The 21,238-nt window shown below is 39.4% G+C and overlaps 1 protein-coding gene and 1 long non-coding RNA gene across 3 annotated transcripts; one reads left to right on the plus strand and one right to left on the minus strand.

Moving 5' to 3' along the window:
- Window positions 1-1,201: 1,201 nt before the first annotated feature.
- LOC113995654 lies at window positions 1,202-4,603 on the minus strand. Of its 2 annotated transcripts, none has more exons than XR_005564952.1 (3): window positions 3,590-4,603; window positions 2,804-2,872; window positions 1,202-1,640 (listed from the first exon to the last, which is right to left on the minus strand). It is a non-coding gene; the product is annotated as an uncharacterized LOC113995654 (long non-coding RNA). The 2 variants fall into 2 exon arrangements; XR_005564950.1 differs by having other exon boundaries at window positions 1,203-1,640; window positions 4,344-4,603.
- OCIAD1 (OCIA domain containing 1) lies at window positions 4,531-21,238 on the plus strand. The gene is made up of 8 exons (XM_027735945.2): window positions 4,531-4,609; window positions 6,024-6,108; window positions 9,613-9,666; window positions 10,137-10,184; window positions 13,999-14,128; window positions 16,256-16,464; window positions 17,834-17,983; window positions 20,806-21,238. The coding sequence occupies exons 1-8, from the start codon at window positions 4,565-4,567 to the stop codon at window positions 20,841-20,843; spliced, it is 759 nt and encodes a 252-aa protein (XP_027591746.1). The 5' UTR covers window positions 4,531-4,564; the 3' UTR covers window positions 20,844-21,238.

A 21,238-nucleotide genomic window follows, 5' to 3' on the forward strand; every position in this document is an offset into this window, starting at 1 on the left:
CCTGCTGGGAGCCGGTGAGCGACTCGCACCACCGACATCCCCCGCCGGCTTTATCCCTCCGCCGCCGCTCCCCTACGGCTCCTCGACGTCCCGGCGCGGCGCTCCCGCCCCCCCCGCCGCCCCATTGGCACGCGCCGCCCCGCCCGAGCCCGCGCTCACTGGGGCAGGCGCGCGGCACTCACGCGGCACCGCCCCCTTGCTCCCGCCCCGTTGGCTCCCGAGAGCCCGGCCCGCCCCCGGACCCGCCCCCGCCCTGCGTCCCGACCAATCGCCAGCCCGCTAGGGGCGAGCCGAGACTCCGATTGGCCGCGCTCGCCCGCTTCCCGTGGCCGCCATAGGCCGAGGCAGCGGCCGGTCCCGCCCCCGAGAGCGCCCCGGGGCACCGCCCCCCCCGGGCCGCCCCGCCGGCTCCGGCACCGGTACCGCGACCTCGCTCGCCCCGGGCAGCGCCCCGGCCCCCCGCTCCGTGCCGCCCGGCTTGCCTGGCAGGAGCGCGGCCCAAAGAAGCCTTCGCGCCCCCGGCGAGAGCAGGACTGGCCGCTGCCGTTAAGAAGGCCGGTATCATCAAGGTAGCCGGGAATAAAACCGCCTTCCAGGCACGCAGCGGCAGCGTGGCTGGGGAACATCAAGGAACTTTCCTGGCTACTGAGGCGATGAAGCCCCGCAGGGGTCCCGCCGCGCCGTGCCCGTGCCGTCAAGGCGCTCCTTTTTCCCGTAGGAAGCGGTCGGAAAATCCGCCCTTCCCCCAAACGAAAAAGGGCAAATACTTGTGTCTCGGCCAGCTCCACAAACGCTCAGATACCGCCTTTTTGACAGGAATTATTCGCGTTGTTCTACCAATGCGAGCCGCCGGGCTCCCCCGCAGGAGCAGACTGGCTCCCGGGAAGCCTGCGGGGCAGGGAAGGGAAAGCTGTCGCTGCCCCTGAACAGCACATAAAACACTTGGGCTCCTCTTCACTTTGATTTCACGCATTTCCCCCAGGCGCCAAGCTGCAAGGTTTATCGCAATGCAAGTGACGCTGGCAGCAAGGCAAAGTAATAAGATAATTCACAACATCACCCTGCGAAAATTCAGCTGGCACTGGGTGGGACGGGCCAATATTTCACTAATACAACAGGTCTGGTGGCTGGATGTAACAATGTATTTCTAAACAATCTAAAGATTTGGGAGACGATGTTAATAGAAACAGTACCAACATTAACATTTTAAGTAGTTAAAAAGTAACTATATTTTCTGTTGAATAGCCTCAAAGCTTCCAGGCTTGAAAAAAAACAAAGGAAAGGAAGAAGGAAAAATAAATACACGTCGAGCATGATAACACAAGATCTGCGGAACATTAGTAGAAAGACTACTAAGTCACCATTTTCCCAATATTAAACATAACCCTGTCTTGCAAGTACCGTATTATAATAAGCATATTCAACAAAACCAGAATTGAGTGAAAAGTATGCTTTTTACAAACAACAAATGCACCAGCACAACAGTTGGTATAGTTTCTGGTAGGAGAAGTTCAAAGTTCTGTTACACGCTTTGTACAATTCTAGGTTTTTTGGAGTAAAAAGTCCCTTCATGCTAAACTACTTATGTCCATGGGCTGCACATCCTTAAGGCAGATATGTACATCAACTTGCAGAAACCACTAGGAAAAGAAAGCAGGAGAGGAAAAAATAATGATATACTGGTAGCTGAGAAGAGGTTAACTCTTTCCTGTAGATTTAAGAATTGTGTGGAGTATTTTTTATTGCATTTTAACAATTGTACCGCAGTCTAAATGCTGGGTGATAGAGCACCTAACAAGAAAAACAGGATTCATTGCTACTGGTGTTGTACATCATTTCAGATTACGTCACAAGTTGGTACTGATTTTAAAGTTATCCCGAGTTAGGAGCTCAGCCTGATCTTCCCACTAAATGCATATACATCCATGGAATAGAGAGGAGCAGCAGAACCTCACCACCAATGAAAATTAGACCCCCGGTATTTAACCCTGAGCACCTGAACTTTACAGGATGTAAAATGACGCTACTTTCAAAACCCAAATTCTCCTGTTACCTGCCTGCTTTACAAAATAGCCCTAAAGACTGGTTAAAATGTAAAGTACTTCACAAAATACATTACAGTAGCAGTTAATAGCAATTATTTTCTATGTGGGTAAAGTCCTTACTAATTGAGGCTTTGACTATCAGCTCCACAAAGACACCCACTCTTGTTTCTTGCTGATGTGCCATAATGCTTCAGGCAAATAACTGATTCTTTGTTTGCCACCAGTTATAGTAGTTACAACAATGCTCTTTTTTTGGTATGAGACGTTGTTATTTTCTCGTTAGAGAGAGAGTGATTTTTCCAACACAGTCCTGTTGACTCTTGGCAGCCACTGAAGAACCAGAACCTCTCAGCTGTTACATTTTACTGTATTCTCCAGAGCACCAAGCAAAAAACAACAGCAACAAAAAAAACAACCAAACAAAAAAACCCAACCAAACAAAAAAAAACCACCCCAAAAAAAGGCAAAAAACCCCAACCAACCAACCAACAAAAAATCATCATTCCAGCTACGTACTTGAGTACATAAACTTGCAGTACTTGTTCTGTGACTTTCCTTACCAGATCAGCTTTTACCCCTGCTCTTTTACACATCTACTCGTTTAAGTTATGTCTTATACATTATCGTAAAACTAAACTGATTTGTTAGGCCACTTCTTTGAGTGGATTTATAGAAAGCCTTACACTGTTAACAGGGCATAATAAAAATTATCAGAAAGATAAGCTTTTAAACCACTTGACAGACTGCATACAACTCACCTTACTTATTCTTTGAGCTCTGGCTTCAAGAGTTCTGAATATTCACCAGTAACTTTGTTTTGCAAAGTACTGCAATTAGAAAACGTGACTTTCACACCTTTCAACTTCTTGTTAACATAAGTCATCAGTTCGTTTTAAAAGAATCTTATCCTTTGAAAGTTTTCCTTTTTCCTTCTTTGAGGCATCTCCTTCACAAGAAATAACTCCCAAGTTCTAAATATTAACTATAAAGTTTCTGTATTACAGTATTTTGAATCTTAAATATAGTTTTCATTCTTAGATGATACTAAGTCATAAAAGATAAAAAGTTTAAAAACATAGATGAGTTTTAATACTTCTAAAAATAATTTTGACTCCTAAAGCAGTCCAAAATACATGACTTCATGCTTTCAACAAATTGTCTATCAGTTTTGTAAATCTGGCCTTATTAAAGCTTGCCAGAGAGCAACATTTTATGTTTATTCAGAAGGACTTGGTGATACCATGACCGATTTTAAACTAAAGTTCTCATACTTGCATGAAAGATGGCATGAGTATAAAGGAAGTCATAGAAGTAGACCAGATGGCAGAAACTGTGTCCTTGTTAACATTTCTATGTATGAACTCCAAAAAAGAGCTTAAGTACAGAGAACAAAGCGCTAAGGATGTGGATATGCTCTATGCTGCATATGGCCCTACAGCTGCAGTTCTAAGAGAACAAATGGATATGTGTAGCCAGGTGAAACCTTTAAGTATCTCACAAACAGGGTGTACTAGGTAAGATTTTTGAAAGGATGGTAAACTCACCAGTTTGCTGTATGACTGTAATTATTTTTTCCCATTAGAAGTCTAAGGGACTTGAAGACAGTGAAGTGAGAAAGTTGAATGGATAACTATTAATTTTACAACGGAGAAGCAAAACAGCAGCTCGTTATTTTCTTCAGTGAAGGAGACTGATTGCCATTTCCTCCCCATTGAAGCTCCATGTTTAGAGGATGTGCAGTTCCTAAACATGCCCTACCCCACAGAAGTGTAGGCTTTAAAAACCCATTGTACTCTTTGCCTAGAATGTACTGAAACGTAAGAGAAAAAGCATGAAATAAATTGCCTTAATAAGTGTGCTAAATTCCAGGGTAAAGCTTGCTCTAGGAATGGCTAAAAGGGAGTGGTGCATTCCATGAGCAAGTATGGGCACATCAGGATGTGGTGAATTCAAGCCATAGTACTGCATATTTACAAAAAAATGCCAAGGCATACACTGCACTACCAAAACATATTTTTATTTTTTCCCTCAGCTTTTCCTGATTTGTATAAACAGCAAGCACTCTCTAAAGCTACCATTTCCACAGCATCAGCTAGAGGCAAGCACCCTCCTAGTCTTCCACTTCAACACAATCCTAACCACCAAATTTGTATCACTTTCGAGCTCAGAGTTGCCCACCACGCCCTTGCTTAGTCCTGATTCAGATAAGCTCTTTTTATAGGCAAGAGACCCTTTCGTTTCAGGAAATTCTGGCCACGCATCTTTGGCAACCGGTTAACAAACCTGTGGGCAACATACCTATTCGAGCAATGCAGGAGCAGACAAAAACTTTACTACCCTCTATCAAGACCAACGAGCCGGTCACCAAGTCGAGCAGTGCCATGCCCGCGTTATCCCTGTAACCGTGTTATCCCTGAAACCAACCGTGCCGGGAAGGCCCTCCCTCACCGGGACTCACCGCTCCGCGCATGCGCAGCGCGCCCCAGCGGCGCCGCGCGCAGTTCCGGGTCAGGGCGGCCATGGAGGCCGGGCAGGGCCCGGGGCCCGGCGGTGACGCGGCCCAGGTAACCGCGCTGCTCGGCCGCGCTGGGCTGGGGACACCTCTCCGGGCTGGCGGTGTTCCTGCTGGGGTAACGCGGGGGGCTCGGGGCCAGGCTCGGGGCCGGAGAGCGGGGGTTCCTGTCAGCCGCTCGGCCGCCCCTGCCCTGAGCTCCTCGCAGGCACGGTGCCCTTGAGGCCTCAGGGGCCGGGCAGGGGGTCCCGACAGGAGGTGAGGAGGTGTTCGTGTCTGAACACGAGCCAGCAGTGTGCCCAGGTGGCCAAGAAGGCCAATGGCATCCTGGTTTGTGTCAGGAATAGTGCAGCTAGCAGGAGCAGGGCAGTGACCATCCCCGTGTACTCGGTTCTGGTGAGGCCGCACCTGGAGTGCTGTGTCCAGTTCTAAGCCCGTCACTTCTACGACATCGAGGTGTTGCAGCGTGTCGGGAGAAGGGCAGTGAAGCTGGTGAGGGTCTGGAGCAGAACTCCTGTGAGAAGCTGCTGAGCGAGCTGGGGTTGTTTAGGCTGGAGAAGAGGAGGCTCAGGGGAGATCTTATCACTCCTACAACAAAAGAGGTTGTAGCAAAGTGGGGCTTGGCCACTTCTCCCAGGCAGCTAGTGACAGGACAAGAGGAAATGGCATCAAGCTGTGTCAGGAGAGGTTTAGGTTGGACATCAAGAAGAATTTCTTCACAGAAAGGGTTATTGGACATTGGAATAGGTTGCCCAGGGAGGTGGCTGAGTCACCATCCCTGGAGGTGTTTAAGGAAGGACTGGACCTGGCACTTGGTGCCATGGTGGAATTAACATGCTGGTGTTCAGTCATAGGTTGAACTCAGTGATCTCAGAGGTCTTTTCCAACCTAATTGACCTGTGATTCTGTGTTCCCCCGGTGTCATTGGCCTTCTCACAGTTCTCCCGGCTAGCTGGTGGTCTGGAAGCACGCCTGGCTGCACGCCTCTCACAGTGGGAGAGGGTCACACACCTCCAGCACAAACCTTTCACATACTGGGGAAACAGCTGGTCGGCTCTCACTGAATACATATGTAGGAACCAACAACACGCGTGTTATGTCACTGAAACCCTGAGAAGTACTTAAAGAAGGCACTTCCTGACCTATCAGATTTCATCTGTTTGGAAGGCTGGTTGCAGGGACCAACACAGGCTTTTCTGGAGAAAAAGAAGTGAGCTGAGTTGGGATCTGACTATGCACAAAGTATTTTCTGCTCTCTCATATGGTTTGTAGAAGCGCTGATTTTTTTAATGATATATTTCATGTGACATTTATGGTCAAAAGCCACCAGTTTCTTAAGTATAGAAAGTGGGTGAAACTACAGAAACTACAAGGTGTGAAAATTAGACATTAAGTTTTTTTGATTGAAAACTCCCCCCAAACCATTCCTTTACTCATTCTTTTCTAATTTATTTCTTTAATGAAAGAGGGAAGTACCTAAGCCTTATGTGCCGACAGAGGAGGAAAGAAGACTCCTCAAGGAATGTGCTGAAGAGAGTGCCCGGTATAGAGGTAAGTTCAGTTTTTTGGTAAACTTGTTTGCTTTTCTTCTACCCTTACCTCTTGCTGTTATCTGAGGTATTAAGGAAGGCCTGGGTCAATATATCACAACGGTCCATTAACAAGCTTCATATGGTCTAAAACTGCATCCCAGTAAATGCTGATCCATGTAGTGTTTACCTTTATTAAGAGTTTGCAGGCCAGAGTTTTGTGAAAGGTGCAACATAATTTCTAAGTTTTATTCTTGACAACAAGATCTCTTCATATTTTAAGTTAAAGTGCTTACTGAAAGTCTGAAAATAGATCTAATTAATGAATCTCTTGTTTGTTTATGTTTCTGATTTTTTTTGTTATTTCTACATTTTTATTTTCAATTTTTATTGTTATTTTTAGCGTGCAAGAATAAAACAGTTTAACTTCTAACCATTGCTTTCCATCTTTATGAAGAGTTGTGAAGAGAACAACAAGTAGTCACTCAGCTCAACTTTTGGAGAAAATTTCTGTGTCTCTGAAAAGCCGACATTTGGGCATAATTTCTGTTGTCCCTGGCATACTTGGTTTTTGTACACTTGGTCACACGGTTTGAACAAGCCTTCCGATGTGATTGTTACCTGCTGGTTTATTGACACTAGTAGACTACTCCTGATAGGTGGCTTGACAGAAACCAGAACAGGTGAAGAATTTAGCAGCTGATTTACTAAATTTAGCACACTGGGGCTCTGATTTCTCCTGGAAGTCAGTACTTTCAGAGGCAGCTTCTACGGCACTGTGATTTTGAATTAATGAATCAGATATATGCTTTGTCCTTCTCCATTGTTTTGGCATTCTCCTCTTCCACTTTTGTCCAAATACTTGGAAACCTTCAGCATGTTTGCTAAAACGTAGCCATTTTCTGTATGTTTTTGTAAGTGAAAAGAGCCACGTCCATTAGTGGTATGATCACGATTGGTTATGGCTTATTGATAATCTCTCTTCTGGAAGACAAAGAGGAGAGGGAGCTGTTTGCTCCCTCAGCTGTTTGCTGAGGTATTCAGCTGCTTGGCAATGTAACTGATTGTCCCATGAGTCTTTGCACAGTCACTGGGAAACAACATGAAGGTCCTGTTGAAAAGCCCTAACTTAGTTTCTTGAGTCGTTTCTCTTTAGGGAGTTACAACAGTAACTGAGAATTTTTGGAGGGGGTGGGAGGGAGGGAGTGTGTACTGTGTTGTTATCTCACTGGGCTAGCCTGACGCCCATCACTATTTTGTAGGTCTCCTGTCTTTGTTTCCGTAGATTGTTGTATTGGCTATATTAAATACCTATTGCTTGAACTTCCCTTTGCAAGAGGTATGAGCTGTCTATGTGACTGCCTTGAAATCCTCACTTTGGAGTGTATCAGTTTTTGTTATTCGCTGATGTTACTATAAATTTGTGTCTTTTCAGTTTGTTTATTCAAATTTCAAGCTGTAGCAAATTTTTACCCATTCTTACAAACCCTCTGTGTTTTGGCATAGTTTCTATTGGCAGATTCTGTTGGCAGTCATTTCATACTCCAGTCTAATACAGATATATATATAATATATATATGTGGTAATGCTATACTGGAGTAACTAAATTTTAATCACAATATCATATGCTATAAATTCTAACACTGTTGAAAATTCACACTACAATCTACAACTTTATCCTTTGCACTTTTAATCTCACTAGCAAAAATCATATTGATACAACTTTTTCCACATAAAACCATTTTGATTAGGGTACATTATATTCTTGTCCTTATTTGCTATTGATATTTTCTGCCTTCCATTATTTTCCCTAGGTTTATTTTGTTCCTGATGCAGAAAATTACTCCTTGTCCATAGCAGTAAAAAGCATTAATATTTTTTAATTTATAAAGCTTGTTTTGTTGGGTTTTTTTCCTTACAGTTGAGTATTCATATTAATTTTTATGTATAATAAATTTTCATTTAGCTATTATTCTTTTAATTTCCAGTTACCATTTCAGGTCACTTATATGCTCACATACTAGTGGCTGTTTCCAACCTGTCTTTGGTGTCCGGAATATTTGTGTTGGGCCTATAAATCATTTCAGACTTATAAGAGTTAGGCTGAAGTCCTCTGTAAAAAATTCTTTTGAATATATTTTTCTTAACACACCCTCCCTCCCCTTGTTTGTTTTTTAATTTTACAGTTCAGCTTCAAATCTGTACTGTCATTCTATATCTCAGAAAATCTAGAACCCTAAATTTTGGAAAAATCTAGGTCTGGAATCTCTAAAAGCATGAGATTTTTAATCTCTAATAGATTGGAAGATTTTATTTTCTGTTTTTGAAGTGTTGCTCTAATCTTGCCTTAAGCCAAAGAGCCAATACTTTTTCTTAAAAGTGACATCCAGTCACATTTACCCTGAAATGCTGGTTGGACTCTTTGCCTAGTTTAGACTTTCAGAATTTATGAGGGAATAAACTGTTTATTTGCAAAGTATATTTTAATACTGTGACAAATATCATTTATCTTCAGGTATGAACTTAATTAGCAAATTGTGTGCATCAAAATACTATAAACATCTAGTGCTGTTGCCAAAATTTCTCTCCTAGGTAACTTCTACAGCCTTTTTGTAACTTCTACATTTTCAGACTTGCATAAAATTAAATTTCATTATGGCATATCTAAATCTTTTATGTAGTCAACTTTAGTCTTCTGTCATGTTTGTTATTTCCTTGTTCCTGTATCTTGTGTAGGGGTAGTGATCTTTATGAATAGTTGCAAAGTTAATTTTCATGATATAATAATTATCATTCTTGAAATAAGCATTCCTTTTGTTTCTTGCAATCTGCAAATGCTTCTTGCCACCTAAAGTCTTTCAATTTGATAAAATTTGCATAAACCATTAAGCTGATTGTGATAGGCAGTGATGGTCTTCAATGTTTGTTGTCTTCTCTGCATTCCTGGCCCTAACCCCACGTTGTATAGTTTGACCCATAAGCTACAGAAAAAGCTGCCCTGTTTGCTGGTGAATAAAACATGTTACTTAATTTTAATCAATTTGATTTATAGCTCTATAAGAGTTAAACTTTTTCCAAAGTTCTTATGTTAAAACAATGTCAAGACTTTCGGTTATCAAAAAATTTTAGGGGCACTGGCCTCTATGCCTTCTGTCCTGAAGAACTGTGTATGCCTCTCTAGAGTTCTGCATGTTGATGCTATAGGACTTGTAGCTAGACCTGGAGTCTTGTCTGTAGAGCTTCATCCCATCTGACACTGGCTTTTGTATTTTAGGAAGTATGAAGTCTAATGCTGACAGGATGACTCATTAACCAGTACCAGATAATTTGTAGTAGGTCTTAAAAACTGGAGTTGAGAATGTTTGATAATTTATATACAATTTGTTAATTATATATATCCTTATATACTTATACAAATGAGCTTAGTAAGTAAGGCATAGCAACTGTCATTTTATCGCATATTTTGTTAAATGTGACTGAAAATACTGAAAATCATATTTTAAGCAACTTCTTTTCTTCTTCACAGCTTTTCCTTTGGCTGCAGTAAGCATGCTTGGTACTAGTTTCTTAATTAGAAAAGGTAAAGTGTTAAAATACTTTGGTTTTGTTTGGATTTGCTCAGGTAAAATATATTTTTGCTGTTAGTGAAGTTACTATGATAATATAATGTCTAATCTACTTGTAACTAAAAGAAGTTCAGACTGTGCAGCTACATGATTTGAAGTTCCTCAAACTAAAGAAGGAGCTGAACTGAAGATCATGTGCATTTTATGCTGTGTGACAAATGCAATATCTCACTGATTATGAAACAATATGTTCTACAGTGTGTAATAACACTATGATTAAATATGATTAAAGGGATAATTCTTAGATTTGTTACTTTTATGGGGAATTCAGATGTTAGGGGGTTTTTATTTTTCTTTAAATGTAAAATAGTAACCTGCTACCTACAAACATAGCTACAGAGTAACTTACACACATAACTACGGTTGAAGTTTTTCAGCTTAATTCTTAATTCTGATTGCTAATTACTTTCATTCTCATTTTCAGGTGTTCTAAGAGATAGCTCAAGATTTGGTTCTTTTATGAAAGTTGCATGTAAGTAAAAGCTACATATAAATTCAGCTTGTATTCGTGCCCTATATTCTGAAGTGTTACATAGGTGTAATTCCCATGAGACCAGCTGGCTGATTACTGTGGCTGCATTCTAGTAGAATCATAGAATATCTCAATTTGTTAGGGGCCCATAAGGACCATAGAGTCCCAACTCCTTGCTCCTCACAGGTCTACCTAAAACTAAACTATATGACTAAGAGTGTTGTCTAGATGCTCCTTGAACTCTTGACAGGCTTGGTGCTGTGACCACTTCCCCAGGGAGCCTGTTCCAGTGACTGACAACCCTCTCAGTGAAGAACCTTTTCCTAATGGCTAGTCCGAACTTCCCCTGATGCAGCCTCATACCTATCACTGGTCACCAGACAGAGATCAGCACCTCCCCTTCCACTGCCTATCTTGAGGAAGTTGTAGATGTAGACTGTGATGAGGTCACCACTCGTTCATCTCTTCTCCAAGCTGAACAAACCAAATGAACTCAACTGCTCCTTGTAAGCCTGGTCCTTGAGACCTTTCACCATCTTGGTCACCCTCCTCTGGACATCTGCCTGATGCCCCCCTGGACATGGTTGGCCCTCCTGGCTGCCAAGGCACTGCTGACTCACTCAACTTTCCCTCAACCCAAACACCCAGTACTCTTTCTGCAAGGCTGCTTTCCAGAAGTGGGCCTGTGGGAACCTCATGAGATTCAGCAAGTCCAAGTGCAAGGTACTGCACCTGGGTCAGGGCAATCTCAGATGTGAGTACACACTGGGAGAAGAAGCCATTGAGAGCAGCCCTGCAGAGAAGGACTTGGGGGTTCTCATATATGAAAATCTGGACGTAAGCCAACGGTGTGTGCTCACAGCCCAGAAGGCCAATGGCATCGTAGGCTGCATCAAAAGAGGAGGGACCAGCAAGTGGAGGGAGGTGATTCTGCTCCTGTTCTGTGCTCTGGTAAGACCTGGAGTGCTGCATCCAGGTCTGAGGTCCTCAGCACAAGAAAGAGATGAACTTTTTAGAGTGGGTCCAGAGGAGGCCATGAAGGTGACCAGAGGGCTGGAACAGCTATGAGGACAGGCTGAGAGAGCTGAGGAAAAGGGAAGGCTTCAGGGAGATCTCATTGAGGCCTTCCAGTACCAGGCTTATAAAAAAGAGGGACAGTGACATTTTACATGGACAGACAGTGATAGGACAATGGCCAGTGATTTTAAACTAAAAGAGGAGAGATTTAGATTAGATGTTAGGAAGAAATTCTTTACTGAGGGCAGTCAGGCACTGGACAGGTTGCTCAGAGAAGTTGTGGATGCTGCATGGCTGGAAGTGTTGAAGGCCAGGTTGGATGGGGCCCTGAGCAACCTGGTCTAGTGAAGGGCATCCCTGCTCATGGTAGCAGGGTTGGAAGTGAATGATCTTTAAGGTCCCTTTGCAACCCAAGCCATTTTATGATTCCGTGATTTATTCACTGTCTTTGAATTTGTGCTGTACCTTTTGTACAACTTTTGTTTATAAGCTTTGTATAAAATTGCTTGATAAATGTAGTGTAATCATATAAGATAAAAACATTGTAAATAGATACTGTACAAGCTTACTTTAAATTACATTGCCAGAATACACCCACCCCTCCCTTCCTAATTTGAAGGTCTTTTTTCTTGTATCTCACATGTCCCATTCAAGCTATTTTAATTACTTTTTTTTTCCTGGACATTATGTATGTACAATTGTAGGAAAACAGCAATTTCATGTGAATGATTTTTGGATTAAGTATAATCAAAAATAAATTAATAAATTAACGTTTTCAATGTAATAGAGGACAGTAAAACAGGAAGTTGCCATCTTGCCAATCTGCTCAGATATAGCCAGTTTACTTCACTGGGAAGAGGGTAAACCCCGTGATTTGGGGTGAAGGAAGTTTTGTTTAAGCAGATAAATGAATGTGAGAGACTAGAGCTCCCAGTTGTTTATGCTGAAGTCTGCTTACTTTCTCTGAACACCAAACAATGGTATAACACAAACATTTCTAATAAATAAAAGAGTTGCAACTTCCCTGATCACTCCTACACATTTCTTGTTAAGGGCCACAGTCCCCCTATTTAACAGAACTAATTTTTTGAAATAGGGGAAAAAATAAGGTGCAGCTGGACTAGCCAGGATGTTCTGCCTATAGGAATTACTATACTTTCCTCAGTAGTCTTCTAGGCACTCTGCCAATTTACTGAAAGTTCTAATTAGTCAAGGCTGATATACTACATTGACAACATCCCTTCAACATAGCACAGAGCTATTGGTCCTCTCTCTGTCTTTGACAAAAAAGGGGAAAGATTCATATGTACTTCATGTTAGTCTGCTCTGCGACCTGGCCTGTTTTATCCTTCTCTAGTCAGCTTCTCTAAGATCTTGTCACAGTGAATGCAGAAGAAGCAGAGAACAACAATATCTGATTTACTGTGCTAACTTCAAAAATAGGATCATCTGGCTGTTAGTTCTGTAATAAGAGAAACCAAATATTTTAGCCAATAATTACCTTGAGTGAAAGATCTTCCAGAGGGATGCTTCCACTTTTCTTGACTGGAAGGCCTCAAGAAAAGGAGACTTTCTCTTTGTAATTTATGCAAAAGATTAATCACCTTGTCTGCTTAGCTTTATATTGCTAAATATTTAGTATGAATTCTTCTTAAGCTGATTTAGGGGCTTGTAATTTCTCTCTTTGCACATATTTGTAGTATTTGAGGTGTCTTTTTTTTGTTTACCTGCTAAACAGCTAAACCCTTGCATTTCTCTTTTGTAAACTTCACTCACAGTTGTGGCTGCTTTTCTCTTTTCCCTTGGAAAAAGATTTTTAACCTCCTCTTGAAAATACAGACATTAGAACAGGAATCACAGTTTCAGCACCAGTACAGCAGGCTAGGGTAAAATCCCCTTTTCTATTGATTCCCAGGTAATGTAATCTACAGTGTGAGAATCCCAGATGATTAATGTTACTGGTAATTAACTGTGTCTTGACTTAAAGGTGATTGAGACTCTTTAGTCTTTATATGTAGGGAATACTCATTGCATATGAAAGAAGGTCTAGTCATTTTCTCCTACAAAATCAAGAAAACCGTTAATTGCCATAGAATCCTTCATAGTCCATTTGACCCACTCATAAAACTTGAAGGAGCCAGCTGATGCAAATCATAAGTTTTAAGCCCAGAAATAACTGTGTTGATAATTTAGTCTTATGTCTGTGCAGCAGATGGAGATAGCTCAAGCACTAAATTGAAAGTGTTTGCCTGGTGATAGCAAGGGTTCAGCTAATTCAGTTGTTTGCCCTCTGGCAGCCAAACTGTAGAATACTCTTCAGAAGATATGGCCCTAAATGCTAAGCTTATTTAGACCTCTGTTCATACTAGTGAAAGCCTTTGCAAGATCTGACTGTTCTACTGGATTAAATTAGCAGAATTTACTACCTTTATTTATTCCTAACTGTTTTATCATCTTTGATAGTTAATTGTGACTTCTGGATCTTAGGAAAAAGTGATGCAATTATTTTTCTTTTTTTGTCACCTTTCATCAAGTACTAGCTGAAATCATCTGATGTTCATGCCATGTCTAAATCATTGCTTTCTGTCTCTCTTCAGCTGTTGCATTTGGTTTTAGTACCCTTTGTCTGCAGAAGAAGCAGAGATGATTACTGCATGTTTTTGGTTCAGGTCTAAACTGTTGAGGGTTTTTTTCTTTCGTTCAAGATACTATATAATTTATTTGATATCATTATTTTTAAATTATGATGAATATTATGATATGGCATATAAATCCATCTTTTTTTCTTTTTAAAAAGTTGCTGGAATGTGTGGATACCTGGCTGGAAAGATATCCTACTTGCCAATCTGTAGTGAGAAATTTAAGAAACTGAAGGATTCTCCGATAGGAGATGTTCTACGACAAGCTCAGAGACATAGTTCACCTAAGTAAGAATTTAATTCTCTTTTAAATTTAAAACTTATTCTTGAATAGGGCGTTTTAAACATTAACAGATCAAGACTAGATTTGCAGCTTTCAAAGACTTCCGGAGCTGCACCTTCCCTCATTCCCCATTATCCCAGATCTACCACTTTCAGGAAACTGTATCTGTATCAGTTGGCAAGCAATAAAACATGCATTTTGAGCTCTCTGCATACAACCAATCATTTTGAGGAGTAGAAAAATGAACATTTTACTTAGCACACTATATTCCTTGTAAATTAAGAGTTTTTCCCGTGTGGAATTTACTCACAGTAGTGTGACAGCACAAGTTGCCTCCTTAGTTCAGAAGTAAACTAAGTTAACTGAAATAAAATAGTGTTACATTCTGGCAGTTTTTCCCATAGTTCAGTTGGATTAAAGTAGGAAAAGGATGGAAATGATTTCAGTGTTTATCAAAGGAAAGAACTCAGTAAACAATATCAGTGCAGGAAGAAGCATGGTGGTCAAACCTTCTGCTGTTTGTTTAAATCCTTTACATCTGTAACAGCATTATGCTGTACATATGAGAAACTCATCAGGTTCTTAAAACTATTTCCTGTTTTCTTCCAGAATGTTTTCTACCTCAACTGGTTTTTAATTGCAAGCTGCTTTCAGAATATCTCAATTAAACCCTTGATTCAAAACTGGGAGAATAGTGTTTGGATAGTGAGTAGTGGTCCTCCTATGTATGTGCTAAGATTTGTTAAATGTTTATAAAGGATTTGATTAAATTCTTAAAAACTTTATAAATTCACATTTATGACAGTTTTTATTTTGTCTGCCAGGTTTACCTTTATTCGGAAATATTTATGGTTTTATGACCCCAAACATAATTTTAGGAATTACCTCTTCATATGTTTACTGTATAGAATCAGCTGAATTGGAACTGGACTTGTTCCCTCACCCCCCTCCAGTTCCTAATATGAAATTGTCATGATTATTAACTGTGTTTACTCTATGTGAGAACTTGTTTAAGTGCCATCTGCTTCCACCTTAAATGGCCCATGCCATTTTATTTCCTAAGTAATAAATTCCTTTTTCTTGGTTGAATGATTAATTCAAATTCATGCCAATTGCATTATTATCCTTACACGCTACCCTTATAAAGTAGCAACGGAAATCATTACACTTTCATGGTCATTATATATCTACTAATTAATATATTTTGGTAATTCGATTTGCAGCTAAAAATTGGTAGGGAGTTAAAAGATTAGGTAGGTTTTTAAACCTGTCTTTTCATATATTTTAGAAACATAATTGAGGCAATAAAATGGCTTTGTTCCTTATGGTTATTGTGAGAATAAAACAAACACTAATTGCAAATGTTTTTCACAGGAAGCTAAGCAGAAATTAAAAGATAAATAAATACTCCAGAGGTGTTCTAGTGGCACCAAGTGGTGGCATTCTTGGTAGAGGGACGTGGTGCGTACTGGTTGCAGGGCCATACCATGAGTATAGCAAATGCTGTAAAATATCTGCCACCGGTTTCCAGACTATTCTTTATATGATTTTACCTTTCTCTCCCAAGAGAAAATTCATTAGTGTTTCTGCAGAATTCAGCATCTTCATAAACTTTCATAATTTAATTTCCCCAAGTTAGCTGTTCATTCTCCTTCTGTTTGATACTGATCAATTACAGCAGCTTCTAGTGATGACAAGTTTTAAAGTGCAAATTCTTCCTAAAAGGCCTTTAACTCTAGTTCATACTAGCACTAATTACATGGGCACACCCTGCACTATTTGTGTCTGATAAGGGTTTTTTGTCTGAAGATTCCTTGGGGGAAGGGATTGTCATTTTAGTCTTGTAAAGTGCAACCTGCTTAATCTCTTTTCTCTCCTGTTCTGGAGATTTTCAGGTATGAGTTAAGATTCTGTGAGGAAGGGAAGAGTGTTGGGGAAGGAAACTATAGAGATCTTTGCAATGTAAAGGAAAACACCCAAAACATCCCAAACTTTTTTTAAGATGATGATTCAGTTGGAAACTAAACCATTTAAAATGAGTATTTTCTTGAACTGCATGTATTGTTACTCTTCTAGTTCTGTTTTTAACCTTAGTATTTTTGTATTTAATATTTAATTGTATTCTTTTCCAGCCGTTCCAGTCGGAAATCTGAATTTTCAGACTTACCTTCTCAGTCATTTACTGAATCTTCTTCTCCAAGACCTGGATTTGCACCTTCTTCTAGCTATTCAGATGATTATAGCTCAACAGATAGAGGCCTCTCAAGTTACGAACCTATTCCATTCAGTGCTTCCCTGAATGAATCTTCACCTACAGGAATTACTGATTACACTGTTGAAGGTGAGTTTTGTGTTAATGTTTAGCAGTTTGTACTACAAAGATTCTTGCCTTTCTTATAGGTACTGCTCTTACTAAACTATGTATTTTCATCCCATGCAAACATACATGGTACAATACAGTGGTTTTGAGTGAAAGATCCTGAAGTTACCAGAATTGTTTTTTACACAGAAGAGAACTGTAAGTATTATTTTGTGTAACTGTAAAATAAATTCAGGGTTTTTTCATGTTTTGTAGCTCTAATGGCAAGTAAAGATCTTGAATTAACTTACAAGGTGTAATCTGTTGTGGAACTAACCCTGCAAAAAACTCAGCCTGACTGGAAGTTTTTTTTGATTGAAAGAGGGGCAAATACACCATCCTTTGTACTGAATAAGCCACAGCCTACCAATTCCTGTTGGCCCTTCGGAGGTGACTGCTGTTCCACCAGCCGTAGTGCTGCAACTGGATACTGCTGTAACTCTGTGACATTAAACTATTTTTTTTTATTTTTTATAACGTGATAACATTTAAGTCTCCTGGGAATTGAATGGATATTGTGTTCTATCTGGCAACAGTCTGATTTTCTCACAGAGAACTAAAATGGTTTTCAAGTACCATACTGTACAGCTGTCCCCTTCCTTCCAGTATGAACTGTGGTCAGCTGTTGCAGGGGAAATGCAGGATTCTGAAGTCAGGTGTCTCTGGTATGCAATGGAGGAAGTTACTGTCAAATGCAGACTTTTTTACTTTGGTTTGGATTTTGTCAACTCCTTTATCAAAAATGTTTTATTTCACAAAAAAAGCATCTTTGTGCCACTTGATTATAATTATATGAAAGTATCAGATGTAAATGTGTCAAGGAAATTGTAATTGCGGTTCATAAAAAATATCAATATTTGGTAAAAACCTTAATTATAGAACCAAGATTCTGCATTATAAATGTAGATAAAAAGATAAAAAGTTTATCAGGTGACAGATGATGGTTACTAATTCTTTGAAAGCAGAATTTAAAGCCTTAATGCAAACCCTCAAGCTTCACTCAGATTTCTTTTCAGAAATCATATACATATCAAATTTCTGATTATAATAAATTTTACATAAAGTGACCTGAACTATTTTGTCTGTCAACTACCACATGGATGTTAGAATTTCCATTGGATAAAATTAAGAAAATTAACTAACTCCAGTCTTTCAAAGCAGTTTGACAAAATTAAAAGGATAAAAGGAGCGGATTAACTAAAGACCATATACGTTCTCTGTTGTATTTAGAATTGCAGCTTCTTTTAATTTGGGATTGACCAGTAATGAACTGGCATTCTGAACACGTTGTAGCCAAATTTTGGTATGCTATGCCATATTTGGTATATTTATAAGTTTGTTTTCTTTTCAGAACCTGCTCCAATTCCAGAAGAAACTCGTAAGAAAAAAGGCATCACATATGAGGAATTAAGGAATAAACACAGAGAGACATATGACATAATGCAACCACCAAAGGCAGAAACTCCAAACAAGTTTTCACAGGAAAAACCAGCTAAGGAAGGTAATATACTGATTTACAGAAATACTTAGTAAAGTCAAATATTTGCCATTATGTTAAAAATGGTTGCAAATACAAGGCTTAATTCTGCATACAAGCAATTTATCTTTACAGTATCTTTAGGTATCTCATATGTGGTCTGTAGTTTCTTATTTCAAAATAATTATTTTTTTCAAAAATCCTGAACATCCAATAGCAAATTATAATTCTTTTTCTCTAAACATATTGCTTGGTTCCAGACTGAAAAGCTCATAACTTTTGCTTGATTGAGTATATCAAGTGACCTCTTTTAACAAAGAATTCTCTGAGCTCAGAGTTACACTGAAAAGTTTTAGCTATGGGAGGGGGGTGTGTTTTAGATAGCATTGTTCTCTCAAAATAGAGCACATGGTTGATGGTTTTGAAGGGGAGGGTATTTATTTTTATTAATTGTTTCATGTGGAATTAGTGGATTTCTATAGAGGCATTGTTTGTAGAGGTTCATTTTCTACATTAAAACCCAAAGGAAGGAAACAGTATTTGGCAGCAATATTGGCATTTGTTTTCACAGTGAAAAAGAAAACTTTACAGAGCAAAATAAGAATGCAATGTCCTGAAGAATAAGATGCCATTCAGAGAACTTTTTGACTCAATCAATTTTTTGAAAAGGAGACACAAAAGCAATCCATAACTGCTTGCTCTAGAACTTTTTTGAATTTAATGTGGCATCTGTGAAAACAATTTTAGCAAGAGGAATGTTTTCCCATTTAACACACTACTGGACTAGTCACCTTGAATTGTTTGGGTTTGTATGCAGTGCACAGTCTTGGCAGCTATACTAAAACAAGACTTGTAGAAACAGCTGTCATCTCCTATTAGGCATAACGAGTGGTAGTAAGTACATGAGAGTGTATTAAAGCAAAAAGTTCTGAAGCAGTAATACTAAGCTTTGGAACAGTGTTGCTTAAGTGTCAGTCTATTTGATGTTGTGAATTACTTTCTCCAGATCATCTATCTTTGGACAGATCTGCAGTCTTGAATGAAAAATTATAAACAATTATTGTATAATGATTTCAATCTGTTATTTCAAGGATAAAAGGCTTTTTCTCTTATCATGGGACTATGCCAAATGAGACATGAAAAAATTACTGAAGCTGTGGTTTTAGATTGCTTTTAAATTCCATCAGCTGACACTTTGTGCATTTACACAATGTTTTTTTTTCAAGATACTTCTCCACAAATAGAAAGCCTAGAAATACCCCTTGAAAACGATACACAGAAATATTAAGCAGCAGTCTGCAAACCTTGCCGTATTCCGTGGCAAATGTTGTGGCTGTGAAAGGAGAATGTAAATTTGTTATTTTATTTTTAGTTATTTGAGGTCTATAAAATGTTGATCAAATAATGCATTCTGTCTGTTATATTTCTGTGTTCTGTTTGAAGGCTGTACTCGGGCTTTGAGAATAAAACCGCTCTCAGTAGTGCATGAGATTTGTAAATAAACTTTTAAAACTATCTCTTTGTATTTTTAGGGAAAAAGAGTAAGGAGGAAATACAGAAATTCAGAAATGCTTTACTCGTGCAAGTACATTTAAATCTACAGTTCAAACATTACACTGATATTGCGGGCTAAGATCCAATTTAGCTTCTTGTGTCACGCTGGACATGTTACTTGCTGTGTGCCTGTTCATACTCTGAGTCACTACTGCTTGGCTCATCCTCTTATCTTTGGTCCCTAGCAAATAGGAGACAGTGATTTCCGCCCTCCCTTGCAAGGACAGAAGGGAAACCAAACCATGTTTAAACCAGCTTTAAGCAATCTCTAACTTCCATCTTCCAGGGCCTTCTCCCTTCATTGTAGCTGTACAAATACGTGCATGTTCATAGTGATCTAGACTGGCCCATTTTCCAGGGAATGAGTGCAGCCTGTTCAGCTGCCATACTTAATAGAAATGGAAATCAAATTGTACTTACAGAGAGCTTCTCATTGTGCCTCACTGCAGTATCAGTCACTCCAAAGAGATTTGTCAGGGTATTATGATCAGTTTGCTGATAACTCAATGAGACAAGGGTCAGGCATTCTGCTCTATTCCATGGGTTCTGCTGCACATAGTTAGTAATAAACAGTGAGCTTAGTAATTAATTTGCAAGTAGATTTATAAAGGGTTGCCTGACTAGTGTCAGCATTCCTACTGGATCGTATAGATCCATCCTTAACCTTTTCAGTGATGGCAGTCAATTATGGACTGCTTTGCAGATCACTTTCAAGAGAGCCTATTTTCACTTTCTGGTCAGTTATGGGTGACATATTTCTGGACAAAGCTGTTAGACCAGCACCCTGTTTTTTTACTCTCTGACTCACTCCTATGCTAAAGGAAGCTGCCAAATAATAATGGCTGAGTAGTTTCCTAGTAGGGATTACTGATTTCTTTTTTTTGTCTTTGAACATGTTTTTAACTATCCTGAATCCATCCAACTGTACACGTAACTAGATTATGTAGCCTCATTATTTATTGTAACATTCCTTGCCTGTTTCCTCCAATTGTCTTTGTTTCATCCACATGTTACATTTGTTTAAAAGTAATTACAAATTCTATAGAGCAAGAATTAGCACAGTAGGCCTTCTGATTGAATATTAATTCATTAAGGAATAATGATTAACAAACTCCTCTCCCCATTTATTCAAAAGTAGCTTTAATTAGATGTATGTTATGCTGTGAGTGACACTCCCCCTACTCACCATTTCAAATGATAGTGCACTTCATCATACTTTCTGGCATTGTTTATATGATAAACTTTTGCAGTTAAACTGTCATATATGACTACTTTTTTTTTCTTTTCTTTAGTTAAAGTAAATAAATACGGAGATACCTGGGATGAGTAAGAGTCAAATGAAGAAATGAAGAAAATTACCTCCTGTCTGCTAACTTGAACTTCATCTAGATTAGTCACAAGTATCACCACCTATGGTGTGCTCTGCCAGGCACAGCTATTAATAAATGAGGAGAAAATTCTGACTTGCCAGAAGATTTTAAAAAAGTATTTATGCTTAATTTTTTTTAATTTTGCATAAATGGCAAATGAGGCTATTGTGACATGTCATGACTACAAACCATTTCTGCTGTTGTTTAAGAATAAAAAGGGTAACTGAATGTATATGTATAGCAAAAGGTAAAAATACATGTAAATAAATGCAATCACATGTATTGAGAAGGGAAGAATATCAGAGCCTTCTCAAATTTTCAAAACTTGCATTAAAAGTTACCTGTAGAACTCTCA

The sequence above is a fragment of the Pipra filicauda genome, unplaced genomic scaffold (assembly GCF_003945595.2).
Source record: "Pipra filicauda isolate LSUMZ 115617 unplaced genomic scaffold, ASM394559v2 scaffold116_size3395265_pilon, whole genome shotgun sequence".
Classification (NCBI taxonomy): Eukaryota; Metazoa; Chordata; class Aves; order Passeriformes; family Pipridae; genus Pipra; species Pipra filicauda.

Bases quoted from the DNA above. Each gene is read 5' to 3' on its own strand.
- OCIAD1 (XM_027735945.2), top strand. From the start codon at position 4,565: ATGGAGGCCGGGCAGGGCCCGGGGCCCGGCGGTGACGCGGCCCAG. The intron at 10,185-13,998 runs GTAAGTAAAAGC...CTTTTTAAAAAG, and splicing joins TTCTTTTATGAAAGTTGCAT to TTGCTGGAATGTGTGGATAC. The intron at 17,984-20,805 runs GTAATATACTGA...TCTTTTCTTTAG, and splicing joins GGAAAAACCAGCTAAGGAAG to TTAAAGTAAATAAATACGGA.